Genomic DNA, 25,223 nt, shown 5'->3' with positions numbered 1-25,223 from the left:
AATGTCTGGTTTATTAATTTTTGAGGGAATTAAGTGTTTGATTATATATATATATATATTTTTTTTTGTCTTATAACTGCATAAAATTTAGTATTTTATCCTAATCTTTAATGATTAAGATATTCTAATAATTTATTAAGAGACAAATGTTAATAGTTGCTGTTAATTTGTGATTTATTGGAAATTAATTTAATAAATTTCAAAATTGGAAGAATTTTGTTAAAGTTTTACAAATGAATGTTAATGCCTAAATTTTATTGTTTATAAAATATTTTTCTAAATATATCTAAAAAAAGGGAATAAATTCTTTTCTATGTTTGGCACAAACTTTTTTGTCTGTTATTACAGACAATTTTTCTTTTTATAACATATTTATGGGCCATAATAATGTAATTAACTCAGTTATATCATCTGACTCTGGAGAATGGAATTTAGTTTTTAAAAAATTGATTTTTTTTTTTTTGGTTCAAAAAATAACTGAACTGAACTTCCTAAATGAGGTTTGAATAAATGAAGTTTCTATAATAAACTTTAAAAAATTTGATTTGAATGAAAATTTGTCATAGAGAGAATAATTAGAAAAATAAAAAAATATATTAAAATAAATTTATTTTAGGTTAAATATTAGAATAAGATTATCTTCTAGTTTATATTTAACAAATTTTATTCTTTTGTATGTTTTAACATTACTATATTTAGCTCTTTCCTTAAATAGCTTGAAAAAAAAATTTAGAAACTTTTACTGTTTTTGTAGATAATTAAGTTCATTTTTTATGTTTAATTTCTTTTCTATTATTGGCATGTTGTTTGTGATCTGGAATGTATCTAAAGAATTGTTATTGTTTATAAATAAGTGTTAATGCGGAAAGCCTGTTTTCATTTCTAGATGCCGAAGTTTTCTGTTTTTTGTTTTAAATAAATTTGTTCTAATTCTAACATGTTTTTCTAGAAAAATAAATTTTATTGAACTTGTTAGATACTAATATATATATTATTATTTTTACTCTGCTATAAATATCAAAAATTTTGTATTTATAAAACAAAATCAGGCATTTTAATAAAATCTTTGTATATGCAGTAATACATATTTAATACAGGTACGAAAATATAATTTTCTACATATATCAAAAATTAGTGTGTTTATTCTATATTATTAAAGCAGACAACAAAGAAATCTATTTTCTGGTGCTAAAATGATCATTTTAACATCAAAAATCTTTTTTGTTGACTATTTTATATATGTTGTATATGCACTGTTTTTATCTTATTATATTCTTAAAATTTATTAGTTTAAATGTATTCTGATACAGTAATATTCTGCATTATGAATATTATGTTTGGAATTACTTTAAAACAGTGTCAACACTTTTACATAATTTATGAAATAGTAAAAACTACTCTAATAATGAAGTTTAATCAGTTGCAATAATTATAATAATATAAATTAATATTTTTATAAATTTTTAATTCAAAACATAATCTTTAAATTCACTGGGGATGTTTTTTTTTCTTTTAAATCACTACATTTTACACATTCATTTTTACAACTTAATAATACCGTGTTTGTTTTTTTTTTCCTGTTAATGTATACTTAAGTGCTTTGATCATTAAATATACTTCGTAAAAAGAAATGCCATATGCTATTTAACTCTTTCTTTAGTCATTATTATTGTTATCAGTATTGGCAAGGTTTCAAGTGATTCAAAGAATTACAGCATTCCAATAGCTAATGCAAAAGTAATAACATGACAATTGTTTGTATAACTAGATTCATTCTGTATTATTAATATCATTAATAATTCATCTGACTACTTGACTAATTTAAATACGTAATAATATAATTTTTGAATTTTGAAATGCATAAATTTTTTATAACTTAAATAAATTAATTTGCTTTTATATTTATAGATGATAGGAAGTTCACTTCTTTTTGTTCACGATTCCAATCATGCTAGCATTTGGATGATCGACTTCGGCAAGACCATGCCTCTACCCGGTAACATAAAAATTACTCACAAGGATCCGTGGGTGGTTGGAAATCACGAAGACGGATATTTGATCGGTATTGACAGTCTAGTTAAACTCTTTGAAGAACTTTCCGAAAACGGCGCACCTACCTCGACAGAGTTTTAGAAACAAAGTAAGGTCGACGACCAAACTCAGGGATTTAAAAAAAAAATCAATATAAGTGCCATTATTGAATATATTTTTAACAAGCAAATTGTAGGTGCTTTTAGTATCTTTTTTAGAGACAAATTAAAAAAGAATTATAGATTTAAATTAAAAATGACTTTGAAGGAGTTTGACAGCTTGTGCTAAACTATGCTTAATTCATTTCATACACTTTTATTAAAACTGAGATTTTTGTCAATAATTTATAAGTATGTAGTAGTAAATTTTTTCTTTTCAGCAAGATGAATTTCTTCTTAATTCATTAATCTGTAACTTGCATAGCAATCCAATCTCTTAATTACATATTGGATATATATAAATATTGAATATTTTTAATTCACACAAAATAACTATTTTGAAAAATTAATTTTTGTACATATAATTCTAGATGTAAATATTCTTTTACTTCTTGGGACCAATAACAAAATGATCATCGTCATTTTATCCAGTGACTTATATCTCAAGTTATCATCCTTGCTGTTGTAAAGATATTCAAATTGTATATATTTATAACTATCATCTTAAAATTGAAAATTATTGTACATAAGGTTTGAATTTGGAAATGATTCAAAGAATAATATTTCATTAGAAATAATGTCTTGTAGTTGAAAAGTTTGAATTATTTATTTATCATAAATGTCTTCAGTTTAAAATTTTTACAAAGATGATATTAAAAGGTGCTGCTTTTATATATAAAATTCTGTATTTTTTTAAACAACCAATAAATAAAATTTATGCATTTATATGCTTAGTAAATAGTAATAATATGCAACTAATATAAAAATGTAAAAAATATAATTGAAATTCAAACTTGTCGAGTATGTTTTTAATTCATTTGATTTATATATTATATATATGTTAAATATATAATTAATAATTTCCAAAAGCATAAGTATTTCAGATAATATTACATAATATTACAAACATTAAAATTAATCAATTGCTATTTTACCAAACTAAAGCAATCCTGATTTTCCTGAAGTTTAATGAGCTCATGAGCAAACTCGAGGTTGGTTATTTAGCCTACTGTGAAGTGATTCCATCTGTTACACAAGATAAAATGTCAACCTTTTTAAATATTTTTCATTTTCAAATTCTTTTATTTCCATTATCTACAAAGCATAACTTATCAAATTTAATTTTGGTTAAATTAAACATTGAATGTTCTGAATATTTCTTTGCTATGCTTTAATAAATGCATTTCGATTTGGATTGTTTTGAAAGGAATGATTTAGTTGTTGCCATTAAGTTTTTTTTAATGATAGTCTTTTTTTTTCTTTAAAGAAACAATAAAGAATAATGAGGATAGCTTTATATAAATTAATATAAAAAAATAATTGAATTTAGTATACATAGGAATGCAAGTTTGCTTAATGAAAAATATATCTGATAAATGCATTTTTTTATACATTAACATATTTAAACCTATTTTATATATCATTTTATTATAAAATGAAAGCATGTAAGTAGCCATATTCTAGAATTTTCAAATACTTGATTCTAAGAATAGAATTGACTCTTCTCAGTAAAAATACCAACCTTTGGCCTAATGAGACTAAATATATAAAATGATCTAATGTAATTCTTAATCCAAATCACTATTTACAGTGCAAATTATTTATGAATTTAGATTCGTAAAAGCAAGTCATTTTTATTGTAAACAATAGTTTGACTTCCTGTTTATATCACCGATTTTTCCAGAAATTTCTAAACCATCAAAGAGGTTTTGAGTACAATGTACTGGTACAGTACACATTTCATCAACTATTTAAATTATTTGTTTTTTAATGAAACAAATTTTTCTTCTTTGGAAGTCTTTAGTTTGGTAAAAGCCAAATTTGATTTTAAAAAGTATATATATACATAGATATATCTGAGAGTTAACTTCTTTTATTTACTTAATATATAAAAAAGATATTATGTAGTATATGAATTTCTAGTCTAGTGAATGTGAGCTTAATTCTTTTCACATATTTAAATTTAGAAGGTCTCTATTTATTTATCTTCTCAATTGTAATTTTATTAACTTTTCCCATTTATTTAATAATAAATATCTCAAATTGATCTCATTTGTTGGGATATGACCATATTTTTTCAATATTTACTTTTTTAAAAAAAAAATCAAAGTTAGTTTATTTTTTTTTAATGTTAAATATCAATACAATCAATTTGTGTTGATATCAATGCAGTGATGTATTCCACAGTAAGTTATTACTTAGTTCATTTTGTATTGTAGAGTATTGTGAAATATTATGCAAACTATGTTAATTATAATCAAATAAATCCGTATTCTGTATTTATTATATATTATAGTCTTTATTTCAACATAATCAAATGGGAAGGGATGGGAATTTTTTTCAATATTTACAAAAAGTTTTATATATAAAGCAAAATTAAAAAATATTTTCAAACAAAACACTTTTTTCGTTTATTAAATAACCTAAATTTAAAATATTTACATAAAAACATTTTCCTTTTTTTTCATTTACATATTCTGTACATAAATCAAATCTAACCTTGTCATAGATGGACGGAAATGATGGGACTTTTCTTAATGATTGAACTTAAAAATGGTGACTGTCCACATAATGACAAATAATACAGTCCAAAATCAAACTTCAGTTAAAAATTGAAGTATCAAGAAAAAGAATGTCAATAGACATTATTTATATTCTGCTTCATTATATACAAAAATAGTCTCAGAACTTCATCCATAGTATGTCACTCGCTGAGCAGGCATTCTACTTATAGGCGGTAATGGACGAATTCTCGGTATCCATTTTCGTTTTTTTGATTTGTAATCGAGGAAAATGTAGAATACCTTTATTATTTATCATTTATATTCTCTCCAAGGCACTAAATAAGTCAGACACTAGTCGACTGTAGACTTTCTAAATCGATTCCAATGGCGGTCAAGTGTGATATCCTCCTATTAGGTGTACCGTGATTTGAATTAGAAGTATTATTATTATTATTATTGTTATTACTGCTGTTACTATTATTGTTACCAAAACAAGGTCCTATAAACTCTAAATGACTTCTGTTAAAGGGTTTGAAGTCAGTGTGTGTCTCTTCTTCTGCACCGGAGACAAGAACAATAGGAAGACTGTGTCTCCTCTGCGGTAATGCACCTTGAGTGGCCAGATCTAATGCTTCTAATTGTCCTTTTAAGCGCCTGGGATGATAAGGTTGTCGATGCCTGCTTGGATATTTTGATTCGTCTTTTAAAGATTGCACTAAATTAAGAAGTCGTTGTATTTGATAGTCCCTGTTGTGGTTCTTGTCCCTCACAGTATCCTTCTCTTCCGAAAGGATGGGCGTTTCGGGATTAGGAAACGATTGCACACGTGGCATTCCGTGTCGTCCAGATTTTGGTTGTTTCTGTATAAATAAAATAAATATGAGTAATCAAAATAAAATCATCAGCGAACTTTACAATATAAACGTGAAAGTTCGGGCTCAGAAACTGGCCTTGACCTTGAGTGACTATCGATTTTTCTGACGATATCCGCTTCCATCTGCAAATTGTTATTTCTTACAAACACGAATCAACTTAAAATTTGGCCATTTAAGTTAGTCGAGTTTTAAACGAGAGAAAAATGCGTCTTATTTAATTATTTCCCATTTCTTAATGCTATTTATTCGACACCAACGTAATGGGTAACGATGCGCTTTATTTTACGAAATTATTTTTGAACTTTGGTCCGAACACAAAAGGTAATGTGAGAAGTTGGGCAAAAAGATACTCAGCGGGAGAGAGAAACAAAAAAGCTTAAAGGGGTTGTTAAGCTTGGAATAGATCGTTAAGTTTGCCAATTTGCTGACTCACTTAACGACGTAATTAAATCGAATCAAAGTATTTAAGTATAGATACGCCGCTATCTTTATATATCTAATAAACCCATACTAACCTTAGAAAATTCTTGTAAAATATGATATATCTCGTCTATTCTCTGTCCAAATTTCTGTTGGGTATGATGAAAACTTGTAGATAAACGCCTCTCCACCCTCCGGATGTGCTTGCACCTCATAGCTCGAGAGATATAATTCAATATCATGGCTAAGTATCCCAGACCGAATATTATCCATAGAACCACTCCCGTCTTGTATATCCAGATATATTCACCGTCGAAATTGGCTAAAGGAAATTCTCACGTTAGCGTGTTTTATAAAAGGTGCAAATACGGAGCGTTGGAAGCTTCTTACCTGCTACATAATCTCCAAAACCGATAGTAGACAGAGTAATGAAGCAATAGTAAAGGCCTTCTATAAAAGTCCAGTTTTCTATCATAGTAAATACTCCGGCTGGTAGTATCATAAATACTACAAACCAAGGCAGAAGAAAGGTAAAGGCATTAATGGCTAAAGCTACTTTAGACGAATAGTACTTTTTGGCCCTCTCCAAACTTTTCATTAAATGTTTGCTGAAGTGATCTCCTATTGCCGCTAGCAATATTCCGGTCATGGGGATGCCTATCATGGCATAAAACACGCAAAAAATCCGACCCGGTACAGTAGAAGGCGCTAAATGGCCATAACCTGAAAAAAAATACACATACAGAAGTTCTTAAGTACGAGAATTACAAACATAAAAGGATCGTAAATATAAAAATAGTCATTTGTAAATAAAATATCGCAATTTTATTGCTTTGGTAAAAAGCATTATTTCACAATTTTATTTTTGTTAAAAAAAATAATGCGTTTTTCTCTTCACCCTCCTTAATTATTTTTATTTTTGCAAGTTTATAATGTTGCCATGACGACTCGTGTTTAACCTTGAATCAAATTATCGGACACACCCTATTGTCCCAATTCCATATTCGAACTCGAAGATTTTATTAAATAATTTCCTGATCACGTACATAACGTGAGAAATTATTTAAGGATCGAACGTTAAATTCCCCCCCTTTTAAATTCGGGATTGTAAAAAAAAATGATGTATTTTTATGCAGCAACCATTTATTATTTCTTTTATTATTTTACACGAAGAAAATCGATATTGGGGAAGCACGATTTATAAGTTTAGTAGCCTACGTTTGGCACTGCAAAAAGTGAAGGTTGCATACGAGTTGCATGCAAAGTACGAGTGTAAACGTTTTACTATTGAAATTTGTCTGGAAGAACGAAATAAGAAATAAAAAATGGAGTCAAATTTACTTAATTTATATCTAAAAATAAACTGTAAAAAACTGAATTAAAGCACTAAAAATACATAATTTTTCGGGGAAATTTTGCTGATGTTAACGAGTTCTTGGATCTAGACCACGTTTAAGAGATCGTCCTTCTGGTACTATAATTGTTATATATTTTCAAATTTGGCACTTTTATCTATAAAATATACTCTTAAAATATCTAAAATGGTAGCCGAAAAGATTATCATTGCGTGGGAAAAGCTATAAAACTGCTCTTCCAGCTACTTTCTTAGTTCGTCTCAAGGCTAACGCTTTGAAGAAAGGAGCCGATCTTCTTTGAGATCTTTTCAAAAGTCAGTTTTCTCGAGCCGACCGTTTTATTTTTGGTTATTCAAAATTGATATTCCGAAACAATCTTTATATTGTCACAATACAAGGATTGGCTTATCACCAACGTCGTAGTTGGAACATTACCATAAGTAATAAAATATGGAGTATCGCTCCGTTTTGACCTTCATTCATCTCCTCCCTCGTAAGAAAACAATATGGACGACTTACCTATAGTCGTAACCACAGTTATGGCGAAAAAGAACGAATTATAAAAGCTCCAATTGATGCGCGTGATGTTCCCATCTTCGTCTACCAAATTCATGCTTTTGGCATCCGCTAAAGTACTTATTATGTGTTCGATTTCCACCTGAGTGAAATTTGGATGGTCGAAGAATCTTAATTTCTCTGCAAAGTAAAATAAAACATATTAAAATCGATAAAAATCTGGACTAAAATAATTTGATTTCTATGAAATTTTGATATCTGCATTTATCGACTTGTAGAAAAATGCGAAAACTCCTAAGAAATCTGATGAATCAGTAATGCGGAAGGTAATCAATTTTTATATGGAAAGGTAATCAATTTTTACATAGGAAAAAAATATATTTATTGTTATAACTAGGATTCTAGACATTTTATATAGATCTAGAATTTATAGAATGCTCCCATAAGAAAATTATGCGAAATTATAGGTATTAGGTGCATAAATGCTACGGTATAGCTACCATATGAATCTATCAATAGTAACGATTTCTTCAACTATTTAAGCATAATTTTTACGTAAAAATTCGTGTACCTTCAGGAATTTTTCAAAACAATCTAAAACACGAGCTCGATGATTGTTTTACATATCTTTTTTATTTTGTAAAAAAAAAAAAAATCGATTTAAAACGAAATAATTTGGTAGTAAGCCAAGACAATTCCGTAGCAGTTACATTAACGTAATGAAACTTTATACTGGAATTATTGCACACGTTCTCGTACGTCTGGGTCATTATCTTTGTTGATTGCAAAAGAAATCGATTACGGTATTAATTTTGTAGCTAAACAATTGGCCTCGTCAACGTTACAAAATTTAAATACCGCTTGATATAGAGCTTTCTTCTCCATCTCTGACAGAGACGAGCCAACCACTTCTAAGAAAGCCGAAAGTGGCAAGTGGCCAAAGCGCAAAATTTGGCTACGATCGTTTTTAAACTGTAGCAGCGACGAGTGAGTGATGAGCTGCTCTTCATTATCTCGCGCTCGTATCTTTAACAAACGCTCAATTATATCAATATACCTATTTAAACTAACAAGTTGCTCTTTATCAGCGTATTGATCTCGTTTCTAGTGGGCATTCGCCATGCCAAAAACCCTCTCCATATCTATACAAAAATCATTTTGTTCCGAGTTCAACAACACTCTACTCTAATATAATCACAAAAGCCAAATTTTATAATTTCTGTTAATAAAAAATGCATTTACTCATCGATCCAACTTCTTGGAAGCTAAAGATAATCACAACTCTGAAGGATTTATTGAGATAATAAAAAGTCATTCATCAATATTACGATTATCACGCGGAGTGATAAAAATATAATGAAGGTAAAAGCTATTTTTAAAATTTATTCGAATATTTAAGATTATAAAAAGTTATCATTATCTCATTTTTCATTTATGAAATTATTAAAGGCTCGTTTATTTAACAATAAAAGAGTGATACCAACCTTTAAACTGCCTTTGTTCTACCACTAAGTCGTGCCTCGTCGATTCTTCTGCCGGTGATTCTATTGCCATAAAAACTGCCCCTCCAATTAAAACATAAACTATGAACAAGATGAGCAATGCTAGGACCTCTTTCTTGGATACCGAAATCCCCTGTTAAAAACAGATTCACACATAAGAGTATTGTATTTAATAATAATCTAATTATATCTAGTAGATTAAGCTCTGTGTTCGAGGTAAGTAGTCGACACACCTTCCTACTTAACTAGAGACGGGATGATGGATAGAGACACTAATTTTTATTGTTACGCACGCTAATCTAAAACTGTTTTAAACAATTGTAAAATAAGCAGATTTAGTACGGAAATTATTCTTCAAAACATTTAGGTCAGATTGTCGAGGAGGGTGAGCATTATGCACGGAAACCATCCGAATAAACTACTCTACGATTTAGAATCGATGCAATTCTTTTAAAAGAGCTGGATCACAAGAAAATTTGTGAAATTCTGTGCATTTTTCTCATCTTGGATGTGTGCCAAAGGGTTTTTCATTAAAGTGGATTAACACGCGTGTCTCGTGACCCGCAAACTCTTCTAAATTTTTAACTTACAAGACGACATTTTAAAAATGACTCCAGACATCCGGACACTGCTACGACTTTAATTTTAAATTAAGATTTTGCCTGCAATATAATTATATCTTAGGCAAACGGTGTTGATACCGATTAAACACTTTCGCACTCGTTAAAGCGTGATAACGCTTTCCACATCTCGACACTCGGTAGGAGGTGACAATTATATTTAGTAGCTTTTACTTTACTACAAATAGATTCGTCTACTGTCGATGCGATGTTTAAGTTTAGCCCTATTATGTCAACAACCTAATCTTATGTCATTAACACGCTAAATCTATTTTCTCTGTGCAAACAATTTTTGACAGAAAACAATCTTTTAAGTGACTTTTCAAAATAAATGGAAGAATCCGTTTTAACGTCTGCGATTATTTTTTAAACGGGATTTACCACCACAACATACTAAACGATTCTTTAACTGGGTAATGTAATAGAGCTTTAGTGCTTTGGTTCTGTAATGCTGCCAAAGATCAAAAATGACTGTGACAGCGTGGGTAGCAGAACAGGGTCAAGAATATTGTAACGGGGTAGGTGTTAATACTGGCATGAGTCTGGTAAATAAAGATAAAAGCAACCGGCATTCTGAGATATGATAAATGACTACAACCCGGTAGACACGACTTTTCCAACGTTTCGTTCTTTATCCATTCTAGATCCGAAGGGGATATGGTCTAGTTTGAAAGATGATTTTATGATTTATGATGGTTCCAACCGAAATTATTTTCCACAGCACGAGCCTTGAAAGAATGAGCCGGGTCGTTAAACCCTGGAAGGTGTTATCTAATCGGCATCTACTTCTTACGTCATGCTTCGGTACGGCTTTCGGTGAATTTTCTTTGTTGCATAAAGTCTTTCCTTTATTCTGTACTCTAACTGAAAATAAGATGATCCTCAATTGTTTCTATCGAAGTATCGTTATATGCGGGGATTTTTTTATTTAATTCTGCTCCTCACAATATAAGGAGGTTTCGGTAGTTTGGCACGACCGAATATTGTGAGCAGTAAACTTAATGACGAATTCGGTTGGTTGCTTTGGAGTGCTCCTCTTGCTCCTTCCTGTTCGACGGGTTAGAATAGAGCAGTCGTTTGGATCATTCGCACACCGTGATTAGTCGATTACTCTTTTTCGTAGCGATGACGTCACTGATCTACTTCCTCTGATGGATAGAGCATCCAGCCGAATTCTCCTTAACAATAAACTATCTTTCCAGTATAAAATGCTATAAGAAACGATGGACTGAAAAATTTTTCTATAATCTAAAACTTGATTCTTTAAGGATTATTATTATTAAATTTTTAGGAATTCCAACTCTTAGATTGCAGAATTATAGCTTCAAACTTTCGATAGCTTCGATCTTTCGATAGGGTGAGATTTTAGTTAATTCCGTTCATTTTAGCTCATTACAATGAAAATATTTTTGCCCCTTAGATTCCATTTCCATTGGTAGATTGTGCATTATTCGATTCAAATCTGTTCTAAATTCTGAAAAGGAATTTTCGGTTGTTCAAGTTTTTAAACACGTAAAAATGACCGGGTCATCAGTTAAAATTTTTGTAATTAGATTTAGTAAGGTGCTTATAGTTACTTAGCCCTTTATAACAAAAGAACATTGATCCCTCCTTACAACAGACAGAACATTCGATTATTTAATCTCTTGTCCATAGTTTCATGAATATTAATGGCAAAGGGTTGATATTAATATTAATATTCTGAGTTTCGTTTTCAATTTCGAGAAGTGATAGTCCTATCCCTATAAGTGATGTTGGCTTAAGAGATCCTTCCCGAGCAGGAAGGATGAGCAAGAAGAAAATTGAGGAAGTATTGAAGATAATTTGGAAAAGAGAACTTAACGAGAATATAATGATTGTTTGTCGAGTTAATGAGATAATTGGGATTATTGCCAGAACGAAAATGAAGAGAAAAAACGTTTTTTGTGGCGACAAAAGTCCGCAAAAGAAATAGATACATTTTAAAATGTAAATCAAAAACATATTGGGGACAAGCTCGGCTTTGCATTTTATCACGTCCGACATCAAAAGATTGCACCATTACGTCTGTCTGAAACGGCAAAGAAAAACAACTGTTCCGATTTTGAACGCGTTTCCAAAATGCAACAACGAAGAGTGATGAGTGTCGAGATATATTGCAACTTGGGATTCTTTCTACTAATTTTTTGATAATACACCTCGTTTGCTTCTCTCTTTTTTAGCCTACGTTGATGGCATGTGCCACCAATGCAACATTTCAATACAACCAAGAAAAGTAGAACAAACGAGCTTCTAAATACTCCTTTTCATCTTTTTATTCTTGCAGAAACTGGTTATACGTGGATATCCTATCTTTTTGTACGTTGTTCTTTGAAATACATTTCATTTTTTTTTTAGTTTTGCTTTGAGGTTTCTGTATCTTGCTGCTGCCGTTCCAGGCAGAAAAAAGACTTTCTAACGAATGAATTAAGTTGAAATATATTGTAGAAACTGTTGCTTATTCGATTTACTGCATTCTACTGTATATTGCCATGTCAAAACGTGAATATCCGCGATTTGGGAAACTATAGAAAAAAGCCATATCATTGATAAAGTTGATGCACTTCACAGTGTTCGTCGTTATGTCTGGAAAACTGAATAAAAGTACTAGAGAAAAAACTCTATCATTCGAAGGATATTTGTTGAAAAGGTCAGTGACTCGATCATAATATTTTCGATTTTAAAATACGATGAATATGTTTACAACGGCATTCCTCGGGATGGCATTTCTAGTGAATCCGTCCATTCTTAGTTGAAATAATACGAAAAAAAAAAAACACTGTATAAAAGTTTATTTTGTTCATTTTGATGTCAAAATCGTTGACCTCATTAAGGTAAATCCCGAAATATCTGCTTTCATCGCAATAAATTTCTTGCAGACGTTGTCTAAAATTAAAATAAGAAGCGACACATTCTGGCATCAACTCAAACGTACAAAGTCTAGTAAAGGAATATTCATATTCGGATATGGTAGTCAGTAATGTTATATGCCATATTGTACACTGTTAATGTATCGTACAGGTATAGGAGTAGCGGTAGACGACATTGTATAGTAAGTTATGCGTTATCAGTGCGTGACATGCGGTTGGCCCGTACAAGAAATCTGTCTTAGAAATGTTACAGAGTACACGGTGTACGACAAACCACATAGATAATGAGCATTTTTACAATACATAATTACAATTGAAATGCTTGCGATAATGATTCAAAATGATTCCGTTAAAAACCGTTATTTCTGAATTTAAATTGTGAAATGGAGTCTTATCGGTTATAAACTTGGATAATAAACATAAATTACATAAGAAAAATGCAAATTAAAAATCATATTATTTCCATGTATTTTTTTAATATTAACCCGATAGGGTCATACTAATTAGTAACTTATTAAATAAATACTTTGACCCGTCACTCGGAATTCTTCTAAAGCTGCCTTGGATTTTTATGTAAATTTTTCTTAAAATCTAAAGAAAATGTTTACTGCTTATTAAACAGAGGACTCTCTATTTAAAATAACTCTTAATTTCAAAGTAGGAATCATCATTAATAAGTAAACGATACTTTAAACGTAAGAGTTGTCTTAAGGAGGATTAATAACCGTTTCTTATCAAAGACGAAATTGAAGCTGTCAGCGAATGTCTTCCAAAAATAACATTTCTCACTTCCCGGCGTGGGCGGAACTTGATACCCTTTTAATAAATAAAAAAAAAATAATAATATAATTCGTTAAATGTATACGTGATGTATCAATTGTTCGCTCTGTACAGTCATTTTCGAAAGAAACACTGTAATTTCTTTGCCGTTGCGTATTTTCCCACGTGTGTAATAACACGTGCTTTGTATATAACCTTCTAAAGATTGATGCGTGTATTCGGTGTAAAAATAATGTTTACTTCCGATCGTATCCCGCGAGAACGAGATTTATTTTGCATGTTTATAACTGACAAAAACACAAACAACACGCGAGAATTATTTTGTATAATACTATTGTACGGTTACGTAGAGTTATAACTCGTACTACAGTTAAAATAATCATCCCCCGCGTAACCAACAACAAGAATAGAATTTATGCACGTGTTACAGGTTATGCAATCTTTTCCTCCCGCACATCTTTCTACCGTAATCGTAATTTTCGTATTTATAATACTATAGAATCTATAAAACTCTCGTCTCCTTGTTGTAAATGATTATTTAAAGACATTTTTTTTTTTTAAATCCTTAAATAGATTTCATCCGCCATTTTTTTTTTTTTTTTGAGTTGATATTCTTATTACTTGCATATAACTTGGGAAAAATATTATTTTATAACGTCTGTTTTCTGATTTTAACGTATTATATTAATTTATATTGTTATAATCGATTACTGGAAGCCATTTTATTTAATTTAAACAAGCATCTTTGCCATTTTAGGATGCTAAAAGTCTTAATTTTCAAAATAATTTTGGTTTAATATTACACAATTTTTTCGTTTCCTCTTAATAACTGTTACAATTATTATTTTATAACATTTTCATAGTTTTAAGCTGTGTTTTCGGTCATTTATTGGGTAATCCGCGTGCTTATCGTTAACTGGGATTAACCGTGATTTACGTCGAAGATAGCTACAAAAGTTATATTTTATTTAAAATCTGACAAATGCAAACGTTTAGCAACGTTATAATTGTTTAACAGAAACGTTTTTATAGATTTAAAGCAGTCTTTTCGGCCATTTTGTATAGGACGTATCCTAAACGTCCTCATCGTTAACTGCTGATCTTTCTAAAGAGTTACCTTTGAGAAACTAATTTAAAGTGCTATAAATAAACGATGGGATTATTATCGCGTTTTAAAGTGTTCTAGAGCTATTTTAAACTCGTGTAAATTAGCATTAAGTCGTAAAGGGATATACATCACTCGGCTATTATTTAGCGATTGGGTAGTAGTTAATGGTTTTTTCGAGCTAGCGACTGTTATTTATTGCTCGGTCGTGTGCAGCAAACTAGATAAAACCGGACACGACTGACCACCACTCGACTGCAAAACATCTCCTCCGCGCGAAATAGCCGAAGGTTCAGGTTGTTGACTCGAAAATATGAAAGTCGAATAAGCAGTATATTCCTCTGTTTTTAATAATTATCCTCAGTTAGTAAGGTAATTAGTAAGAGGGGGCATTTTTAAGGTCTCTTCTACTTACTGTTCTAGGGATCATGATTCCGTCGTTTAACCAAGTGGCCCAACCAGTAGCGACTCGAACAGGGAAGATTCAGCATTATTTTTAGGGTATTCGTCGATTGGACCACCTCCAGCAAACTGCGACACGATGACAATAATACACACCGCGGAAAACAAGGAAACAGGTGTTTAGTACCTTCCCCTCCGATAAACCCCATCGAAAACCTTTAACTGGTTACGGGTCGTCGGGTTCGCTCCAAAACAATATTTTCATCTACTTTTCGGGGGGGATGATGTTTCGGATATGTCCAAGTACGGATCACGTGAGGTGACGATATTCGACCCCCCGGAGTTACGTCGCGACATCTGTCCCCGCTTTGCACGGATTTTAAAAGAAAATATTTGTAGTTTTGTATATAATTTCCAGTTTTATATAATACTTAATCATGGGTTACGTATGTTATAAGTTAATTGAGTAAACAATAGCGATAACAAGCTGTATGGATATGGGCGAGGTTCTCCTATTCAATAACAATGATGATGATTCTTTTTATCTTTCTCCGGAGTGAACGTTTCCTTAACTAAAAATTTGTTTATGTTGATCGCAATCGTACAAGGTTATATTAAAATTTTGCAAATAAATCTTGATAAATAATACTTGTGAATTAATGCATCCGTGTAGGGTTTGCATTATAAAAGAGCATTATATAAGAATATCGTTTATCTATACAAATAGGAAGCTTAGGGCACTGCACGTAAGCTTAGGACCTGGCGTTACGAGTCTATAGCTTAGTCTCACATTTTTACATGTATCATTATTTTGGGCAAGGGAAGGACCCGTTATAATATGTTACAGCTTAGGGTCAAAACAAGTTTAACTCCAGCCTTGGGGTAGAGTATTGCAGTCAATTTATATAAGAAGAATCGTTGAGAGCTTAACAACTTACGTAAAGAAAATGATGTGTTGCGGCATAAGCATAGCAGTTTACGTAAATGGGCTTATAAGATTAGTAATAATGTAAATGTTTATGCAAAGATACAAGCAACCTGAGGAATATAATGCTTTATACAAGTGAACGAGTGTAGATAGAAGGAACATAATAGTTTATTCAAAAGAACAAGAAAGAATAAGAGGAACGTAGAAAGTAGTTATGCAAAGAAATACATGAAAATGGAAGAAATATAAGAATTTATGCATAGAAGCGAGTGAATATAATAGAAAAATGCGGATTTATGCAAAGGAATAAGTAAGAATAACAATAATTTATGCAAAGAAATAAATAAAGATAGGAAAAAACATTGAAATGTATGTAAAGGAACAAAGATAACAAGAACATACTGACTCATATAACAGAAGTGGCCAAGAATATCAAAATCAGCAATTCATAAGAAAACCCAGCAAAAAATGTTAACATAAGCATTAGAGAATTACAACAGCAAATTAAAGAATAAAAAAAGTAACTCATATCTCAGAAATGAAACATTTTTAAACACTGCCGAAGCTTGTTTCGAAGGTTAGAAGTAATTTTAGCACGCAATAATTAATATCCGAATCGAGATTTCTATTTTCATACCGAAACGTAGAAAAAAAACATAGTCGTTGCATCGATTTTCTGTCGACCATTATATATATCAATAACTCCATTAATAAGCACATCACATCATCGCACATATAATAAATAAAGTAACGTCGATAAAACATGTGACCAATAAAGTTTTACTAACTCAAACATCCTTTAACTCTACGCTTGGAGAGATTAATAGCATGATAAATCTAGATATAACTGGAGTTATCCTTCGTCACCAGTGATTAATAACTGATATATAGTTGCCTCTTAAGATCTATAACCCTTTTCTTAATAGTTTAATTCAAATTAGTTTTTAATTTATAGTTTAATTTCTTAAATTTTGAAGGTAACGTATACTTATAAGTCTATACCTACTCCAGCTCTTCCTGGAATAGAATAACTTTTATTAAGTTTGTGTGGGAGTAGGTAAGAAAATGTAACATCTCTGATTTATATCTTCGAGTCGTGGTGACATTTTTGACAATTTAAATAAGTATTTATTAAATAAAGGTGTTCAATGTCTAGTATAAGTTCCACCCAAGGCAGTCACGATATCATTGACCTAAATTTCTATACTTCTACATGTAAGTCCCTATTGATACAAAACACTAATTTTTTTTTTTTTAATACTTTTTAATGCATTAACTTTCCATCAATTTTTTAACGCGATAGTGATCGAAATTTCTGTAAATAGCACAACCATCTTTACTGATTCACGATGCTATTTAATATTAAAATGACTATTCTTTTCACCGTAGACAGGACGGATATCATCAGTTAATATGGTAAAAAAACGATCAAATTTTGAAGATTACGGAATTATAAAGTGATAAGAAAAGACTTTTCTTAGTTTAAAACGGTAAAAAATCGTATAGATTAAGCAAGAAAACATACCAGAAAACCAAACTTGTACGTGCACATTTTAACCGAAGATGCGGGTTGTCCGGATTGTGGCAAAAATGCCGTTTTTTCGGAAGTGACATCCACTTCGACATCTTGTAAAGGGCTAGACATAGTCGTAACGGGGGACTTAAGTCAATATCCTGGAATTAATTAAGGAGAAACTCGTTGCAGAAGGTCCGTCGAGCGACATGTGTCTCGCCATACAGAACATCCGGCGGCATTACTCCTACAACAGCGCCTCCCTCCTCTTATAAATCCTTCTCCGCTGTGACGTCACACACGTACAACTCCAGTAAACATTGGTGTTTTAACGTAAGTTTTTAAAACTTGAATATCTTCGAAAAGGTGAGTCGAACTTTCGTAGAAAACACGTCTTTATTTAAGTTAAAGATTTGAGAAAAAAAAAACTATTTGATTTATTTATAAATATATCATAATTTATGTAGCGTGCCGACTTTAAGTTTCCTTACTTAGAAAGTCGTCTTTAGACTGCGTGTCAGCAAAGAGTTTAATCTTCTACACGTTTCTCAATTGCTGCTTTCCAGGTAGAAAGTTGACGAAGCGTAAACAGGAATAAATGTTGGACGAGACGGTAAGATATATAAATACATATATACATGTATGTGTATGTGTATGTGTGTTATATCTTAGTACGGCGACGACTCTACGTTTAGTCTCAACATTGACAGATAAGATGAACCGTGGCTAGGGTCAAATGTCACAAAAGAGTAGAATCGTCCACTGTTGACATAAGTCTTCCCCCTTTTCCCATTTTGCTATATATAGCTACATCTGTACATTGGTTATGCAGGAAGAGTAGCCTTCTCTCTTTATCACTGCATCCATAAAATCCATCTTTTATCACTTTAAAATATTATATACATTATCTATTTGTGTAAGCAGAATTGGTTTGCATTCTTGTAATGAATAAATTTAATATGTAATAAAACCTATGCTATACTTCACTTAAAAATTCTAACTTAAATTTTCTCTCCTTTTTATTACAAGAAAAATTGATTTAAAAAAAAAAAAAGAAGCAAAATGGGCGTTTTTCTGATTAAATTTGAAAAAAAATTGATAAAGAGCACCTGTAAAGAATGTTTGCCTACATGGCATGAATGGTCAAAGGAAATGCTTTAAAATGGAGTAAAGAATGCTTATTTTTGGATAAAATCTGTTGCAGTTTACATTTATACAGTTCATTCTTGCTTTCTAATTAATAAAATAATGAAGTTGATTATTAATTTATTAATTAGACTAATTGAGGATTTAATTAATTAATTAATTAAATCCTCAATTCTATTTATGCAATGAATGAACTGTATAAATATAAATTGTAATAAATTTTATCCAAAAATAAGTCTTTATTCTTTATGGATTATGCTCTTTAAAGCATTTCCTTTCACTATTTACACTGTGCTCTATTTATTAATTAGAAAGAAAGGTCCTGAACTAATAAACTAAATTAATATCTTAAATTTATTTAAAACTTAAAATATTAAAATTACTTTTCATTTCTTCCTTGAAAGTATATTCAGTATATTAAAAGACTGAATGAACTTCTGCCTTTTTTAATATTAATAATTAAATTAAATAATGATAAAGTAATTAAGCAAATTCATTAAAATTTGATATGATATATGATTGATGACATATATAAAATAAATACTCCATCATTTGAATATAAACTAACCTAATTTTTGTCGTAATCAATAAATAGCACTATAAAATTTCTAAATATTTATGCGTATAACATTATTACCAATTTCTTGACAGTTTATATCTCGTTACACATCACTCGCACTTTTCTAAAGCAACAAAATGATTTCACTCTTCAAGAATCTTTAAGATTTCATAATTCAGTAGCAACAACCAAAACTAAAATTATTTCCTAAAACAACTTTAAAGATTTATTATTTTTTTTTACTGAAATTTCATATGTTTGTTGTATTTTCTACTTGAAAGTTCAACCACTGAATTCAATAACATTAAAGCAAAATAAATAATTAAATAAATCATTTCTAATTCCAAAAAAATATCAGCAATTTTATTCAGTTTAACATTTAGAATTATTTAATAATGATTTAAAATTGTACAAAAATCTTAGAAAATATATGATTAATGTATACTTTAAACAATAACTAGGTCAAGGCTAAAAAATATATAAAAATTACAATTATTATATTCTTAATATCTANACGTACGATATTTTATATTAAAATACAAAAGAGAATCATCTTTAATTATTGTTTTACATTATAAATTTAAAGATAATGAAGGTTGCGAAGGAGGACTGATGGATAATGCATTTGAATATGTAAAAGTAAATAAAGGCATCGACACCGAAGATTCTTATCCGTACGAAGCTATGGTGAGAATCTTTTCATAATTATGCTATACTAACCTTATTTTTTCATATTGTTACAGATACTTTTGTTTTACACGATTTGGCACGTTTAAATTGCCATTTTTAATCTTTATGTAATTTTGCAACTCTTGTTCATGTGAGCGAAGGATTGTAGAAATATTGCAAAATTTACAACAAATAGTTCAAGATTTCAACATGTAAAAAATACTTGTGAAATGACACACGAAATTGTCGAATTACTCGAGAGATTTTAAAAGTTTTCGAAAGGATTATACTGTTATCGGATAACTTTACTAAAAGTTAGCACAATTTATGAGAATGGGATATATATTTTGTTATTAGAGTAGACCTAAATGATTTATCAATTATGACACGGATTACATGATTAATATTTATCATGGCAAATATTAGAATATAGCAGAAATTAATAAACATATTGTAATATTAGAATAAAAATTCCGGAGATTATAATCGAAAAACACAACTTAATTGGTGTTTTAATATGTTTCTTACACAATGCAATAAGGCAGTGATTTTCAAAGTGGGGGTCTCGACCTTCAATGGGTCGTGAAAAATATTTGGGAGGTCGCAGAAAACTGATGACAGATCAATGTTTTCAAATATTTTTTTAAATTTACTATGGATTCATATTTAGAAATAGCAGATTCTTTTTGGCTTAGTGTGAAAGCAGAGTATTCACTACTCTCTGAATTATGAATTAGCAATGGCAACCACTTATTTATGCGAAATGGCATTTTTCAGTAATGATCAACATCAAAACAAAGCAGCGCTGTCGTCTTTGCAACATAGAAATCGCTATGAGACTGCACTGACTGATATCAAACCCAGGTTTAATTTATTGTGTCAAAATAAGCAGGCTCACAGCACATTAAATTTAATTTAAAATATGTTTAACTTAACTAATTGAGTTTACTAATATCGAAACATATACAAAGAAAATTTTGTTCACAGATGTACCAATGATAAGTTATTAATTTTTAATGATACTAAAAAAAATCTGCTATTAAAATTGAATGTTTCAATGCAATTAAACAAAATAAAAATTAACTCCTTTTGAATTTAAATCAATTCCCTCCTTCGTGATGTTTTTTTACACAAACCCATTTTTCAGGGGTTCTTTGAAATTTTTAAGTGCAAAAGGAGAGTCGTGGACCAAAAACTTTGAGAAACACACTGCAATAAGGTATTGCATAAAATATATTTCGGTTAACTCGTAAAGTGTATCAGGAAATAATTGCATCAGCGTACATAATTAGTGGCAAAAATCATTCTTGCACTTTTCAATACCTTTACACGAACATTTCAGGAACATATTCAGTTCCTAAAAAGAGAATTGTGTGTAATTTTTTTCAATTTCCTTCAGAACGACAAATGCAGATTTAAGCGTTCGTCTATCGGCGCTACTTGTACCGGTTACGTGGATGTTAAAAGTGGTGACGAAGAAGCCTTGAAACAAGCTGTAGCAACCATTGGTCCAATTTCAGTATCTATAGATGCTAGTGCGGACTCTTTCGCTACTTACGTGTATATAATTTATACATATAAATTTTATATACAAATTGGATTATTAGAATACATTCTATCACTAAGTTAAAGTAACTTTGCATACTTTATACATATTGAATGTGAATTTTTTTCTTAATATGTATTTTATTTGTTAAACACAACATCTTTTCCTTACTTTTATCAAAAATTTTCTTGAATTTAGACTTAATTTTAACAATCTAAATTATATTAGTATACCTTGAACAGTTTCATACATAATTAATATAATGCAAAAAATAATTATATATAAATGTAATAATATATAAATTAAACAAATAAGGCATTGGATATCTTTCATTGTTACTAAATGTGTCTTTCCACTTCAAAAATAGATGAGGATATTCAGTAATGGAGAAGAAAGATGTTATCTATCTCATGACACAATTTTTCTTTTTACAATTTAAAAAACGTCAAATGAATATCCCATTTAATTTAACCATATCTAAATATATTAAAAAGAGCTCTTTTAAGATAAATTTTAACAGAAAACTATTAAAAATAATCCCTGTTTCTTTAAAAATTTATTTAAATAAAATTAATGAAAGTTTTGAATTTATTTATGAGCATTTATTACTTCTCTAATCAAAGTTTAATACTTGTTTATCTTAAAAGATTTCAAGGAAACATTTCTAAAAACACAAATCAAAGTTTAAAGATCCCTCTGTGTGAATCATTCATATTATTGTTTTATAGTTGATGGATTAAAACTTTTCTAAAATGCAAATTAAATTCTTGAACAATGTCACATGCTACAAAGAGACTATTAACTCAAGAAATAGAAAATATTGATGTATTNTTATAATATTAATAATTAAATTAAATAATGATAAAGTAATTAAGCAAATTCATTAAAATTTGATATGATATATGATTGATGACATATATAAAATAAATACTCCATCATTTGAATATAAACTAACCTAATTTTTGTCGTAATCAATAAATAGCACTATAAAATTTCTAAATATTTATGCGTATAACATTATTACCAATTTCTTGACAGTTTATATCTCGTTACACATCACTCGCACTTTTCTAAAGCAACAAAATGATTTCACTCTTCAAGAATCTTTAAGATTTCATAATTCAGTAGCAACAACCAAAACTAAAATTATTTCCTAAAACAACTTTAAAGATTTATTATTTTTTTTTACTGAAATTTCATATGTTTGTTGTATTTTCTACTTGAAAGTTCAACCACTGAATTCAATAACATTAAAGCAAAATAAATAATTAAATAAATCATTTCTAATTCCAAAAAAATATCAGCAATTTTATTCAGTTTAACATTTAGAATTATTTAATAATGATTTAAAATTGTACAAAAATCTTAGAAAATATATGATTAATGTATACTTTAAACAATAACTAGGTCAAGGCTAAAAAATATATAAAAATTACAATTATTATATTCTTAATATCTAAGATTCTTAAAATATTTCGACAGATTGTTCTACTCAAATTTTTTAAGATTGGAGTGGAGAGTTTTTATTCAATATATTATCGCCACTTAACGTGAGAATTGTTTTAACCATTTTGCCCGTTCGTCATTAAACAAGAGCGCAGCTGGATTTTACATCAAACATCAATCAAATGAGAGATTTTAAGAGATGATACAGATTGAATAAACATTTAATGAATTTCAATAAACATCCAAACATTTGGAAAATATTTAAAGATGTAATATTTAAGAGAATAAACACTGCAGGATCCTAACATCTGCACATTATCTACGCAAGGTTATACTATCTAAAAAATATAAATATTAATATGATTTTCAATTTAACTGCATACAGAACAGTTCTGTAGATTTATGCTGTCATTTTGACATAAAAATCTGTAATATATAAGTTTATATTGATTTAATGTAGTTCAAAATCTTTTAAGTTAAATATGATGTAATTTAAGTGATCTTAGTGCATAGGAACTATATAAAACTTTTTAAACTTTCATTAGAATTTTTATAAAAACATTGAAATTTAATAATGCATATCAAATAATTGTTTCTAAAATTAAAAATTAAACTTAAATAAATATTTCTATTTAGTTACAATTTGTTTATAAATATTAATCAAGTTTCTTGCTTAATAAGTCACTAAGCGTAACACAATTCTGTTTCCTTTATAAAAATTCCTTAGGTTGAAGTCTTGTAATTTCTATTTACAATATATAAAAATCATGAATTAGCATTTTGAATTAATATTTGGGCAATACAATATAATTCTGACACTAATTCATTTGCAAAAATTATCTTTAGGATTTATTTTATGTTATTTAAATCTATACAGAAAGATCAGACACATAATATATATTTGCATATTAATTGTAGTATAAAAATTCAGCAGTCTAAAGTAGTGACATAGATTAGATAAGGTAAAAATCNTATATAACTTTTACAGTGTTATACTGTAAAAGGGGATATGATACATATAAATCTAGTTTAAAAATTTTGATTCAGGATTTAATTTATGTTGATTCACCAAATTTATGAGAGAAAAATATTATAATATTGTTATGTTAAGTCTGATAAATATCTTTTGACTGTAATTAAAAGTTAAGATGCATAAAGAGATGTGTATATAATTTATACATATAAATTTTATATACAAATTGGATTATTAGAATACATTCTATCACTAAGTTAAAGTAACTTTGCATACTTTATACATATTGAATGTGAATTTTTTTCTTAATATGTATTTTATTTGTTAAACACAACATCTTTTCCTTACTTTTATCAAAAATTTTCTTGAATTTAGACTTAATTTTAACAATCTAAATTATATTAGTATACCTTGAACAGTTTCATACATAATTAATATAATGCAAAAAATAATTATATATAAATGTAATAATATATAAATTAAACAAATAAGGCATTGGATATCTTTCATTGTTACTAAATGTGTCTTTCCACTTCAAAAATAGATGAGGATATTCAGTAATGGAGAAGAAAGATGTTATCTATCTCATGACACAATTTTTCTTTTTACAATTTAAAAAACGTCAAATGAATATCCCATTTAATTTAACCATATCTAAATATATTAAAAAGAGCTCTTTTAAGATAAATTTTAACAGAAAACTATTAAAAATAATCCCTGTTTCTTTAAAAATTTATTTAATATATGGCAAGAAATGTATTAGTAATAAAATTTTATTAATTATTAAAGGATATGTTGTGTAAATTTTTATTAATACGTTTAAAATGATTAAGAAATTAAACTGTAAAGTGTCCTCTCCACATCTCCACATCTTCACCAACCGGTCAATAATAATAGGGGCATAAACAAATCGAAGCTCATATAATGCGTCACCGGTTTATATAAATCGATTCTCGAATTTACCATAAGCTAAATAAATAGAAAAGGATGCGAACAATAAACAAACAGATTGCATCATTCTGGCCATAGTGCCTAGTTAATATGTCATCGTCTATAGATGATTCACAAGAGCAAACAATAAATCACAGGTTTAAGAAGGCGTGTAACGGCATTATTATTATTATTTTTTAATACTTAAGTGGCATTTTATACACGCATTTCCATTATCACACAATATAACTAACTTGTAAATTCGTCAATAACAATGGAACATAAGGAGAAACTTGCCTATGTTTTGTGGTATGATAATGCGAAAACACTTACTGTTCTTGGTAGCATCTTTTGATG

At 29.2% G+C, this 25,223-nt stretch overlaps 3 protein-coding genes across 4 annotated transcripts in view; 2 read left to right on the top strand and 1 right to left on the bottom strand.

Moving 5' to 3' along the window:
- LOC111623336 (inositol-trisphosphate 3-kinase B-like) overlaps positions 1–2,179 on the top strand; it is a 104,322-nt gene extending 102,143 nt beyond the window's left edge. The window contains exon 8 of the mRNA XM_023365872.1: positions 1,909–2,179. Within this exon, the coding sequence (XP_023221640.1) occupies positions 1,909–2,133 (225 nt within the window). The 3' untranslated portion in view covers positions 2,134–2,179. The remainder of the gene's footprint in view (positions 1–1,908) is intronic.
- Positions 2,180–4,168: 1,989 nt separating this feature from the next.
- On the bottom strand, positions 4,169–17,821 carry LOC111623342 (potassium channel subfamily K member 16-like). Of its 2 annotated transcripts, none has more exons than XM_023365881.1 (6): positions 17,610–17,821; positions 9,344–9,494; positions 7,863–8,039; positions 6,379–6,711; positions 6,084–6,310; positions 4,169–5,553 (listed from the first exon to the last, which is right to left on the bottom strand). In XM_023365881.1, the coding sequence occupies exons 1-6, from the start codon at positions 17,727–17,729 to the stop codon at positions 5,038–5,040; spliced, it is 1,524 nt and encodes a 507-aa protein (XP_023221649.1). In that variant the 5' UTR covers positions 17,730–17,821; the 3' UTR covers positions 4,169–5,037. The 2 variants fall into 2 exon arrangements, with proteins under 2 accessions (XP_023221649.1, XP_023221650.1); XM_023365882.1 differs by lacking the exon at positions 17,610–17,821 and adding an exon at positions 15,170–15,802 and having other exon boundaries at positions 4,170–5,553.
- A 915-nt stretch (positions 17,822–18,736) lies between these two features.
- Positions 18,737–21,601, top strand: LOC111623335 (cathepsin L-like). Its single transcript, XM_023365871.1, has 3 exons — positions 18,737–18,764; positions 19,889–19,989; positions 21,371–21,601. Exons 1-3 carry the CDS (start codon positions 18,737–18,739, stop codon positions 21,599–21,601), a joined length of 360 nt encoding a protein of 119 aa, XP_023221639.1.
- The last annotated feature ends 3,622 nt before the right edge of the window (positions 21,602–25,223 follow it).

The sequence above is a fragment of the Centruroides sculpturatus genome, unplaced genomic scaffold, assembly GCF_000671375.1.
Source record: "Centruroides sculpturatus isolate CEXI.00-Female unplaced genomic scaffold, Cexi_2.0 scaffold339, whole genome shotgun sequence".
NCBI classification, from domain to species: Eukaryota; Metazoa; Arthropoda; class Arachnida; order Scorpiones; family Buthidae; genus Centruroides; species Centruroides sculpturatus.
This window is presented reverse-complemented; position numbering and strand designations above follow the sequence as displayed.

Bases quoted from the DNA above. Each gene is read 5' to 3' on its own strand.
- LOC111623342 (XM_023365881.1), bottom strand. From the start codon at position 17,729: ATGTCTAGCCCTTTACAAGATGTCGAAGTGGATGTCACTTCCGAAAAA. The intron at 9,495-17,609 runs GTATGTTTTCTT...TGTTTTTAACAG, and splicing joins CGTACAAGTTTGGTTTTCTG to GGGATTTCGGTATCCAAGAA. The intron at 6,311-6,378 runs GTAAGAAGCTTC...AATTTCCTTTAG, and splicing joins TTTTGGAGATTATGTAGCAG to CCAATTTCGACGGTGAATAT.
- LOC111623335 (XM_023365871.1), top strand. From the start codon at position 18,737: ATGGTCAAAGGAAATGCTTTAAAATGGA. The intron at 18,765-19,888 runs GTAAAGAATGCT...ATAAATTTAAAG, and splicing joins AGGAAATGCTTTAAAATGGA to ATAATGAAGGTTGCGAAGGA. The intron at 19,990-21,370 runs GTGAGAATCTTT...AATTTCCTTCAG, and splicing joins CTTATCCGTACGAAGCTATG to AACGACAAATGCAGATTTAA.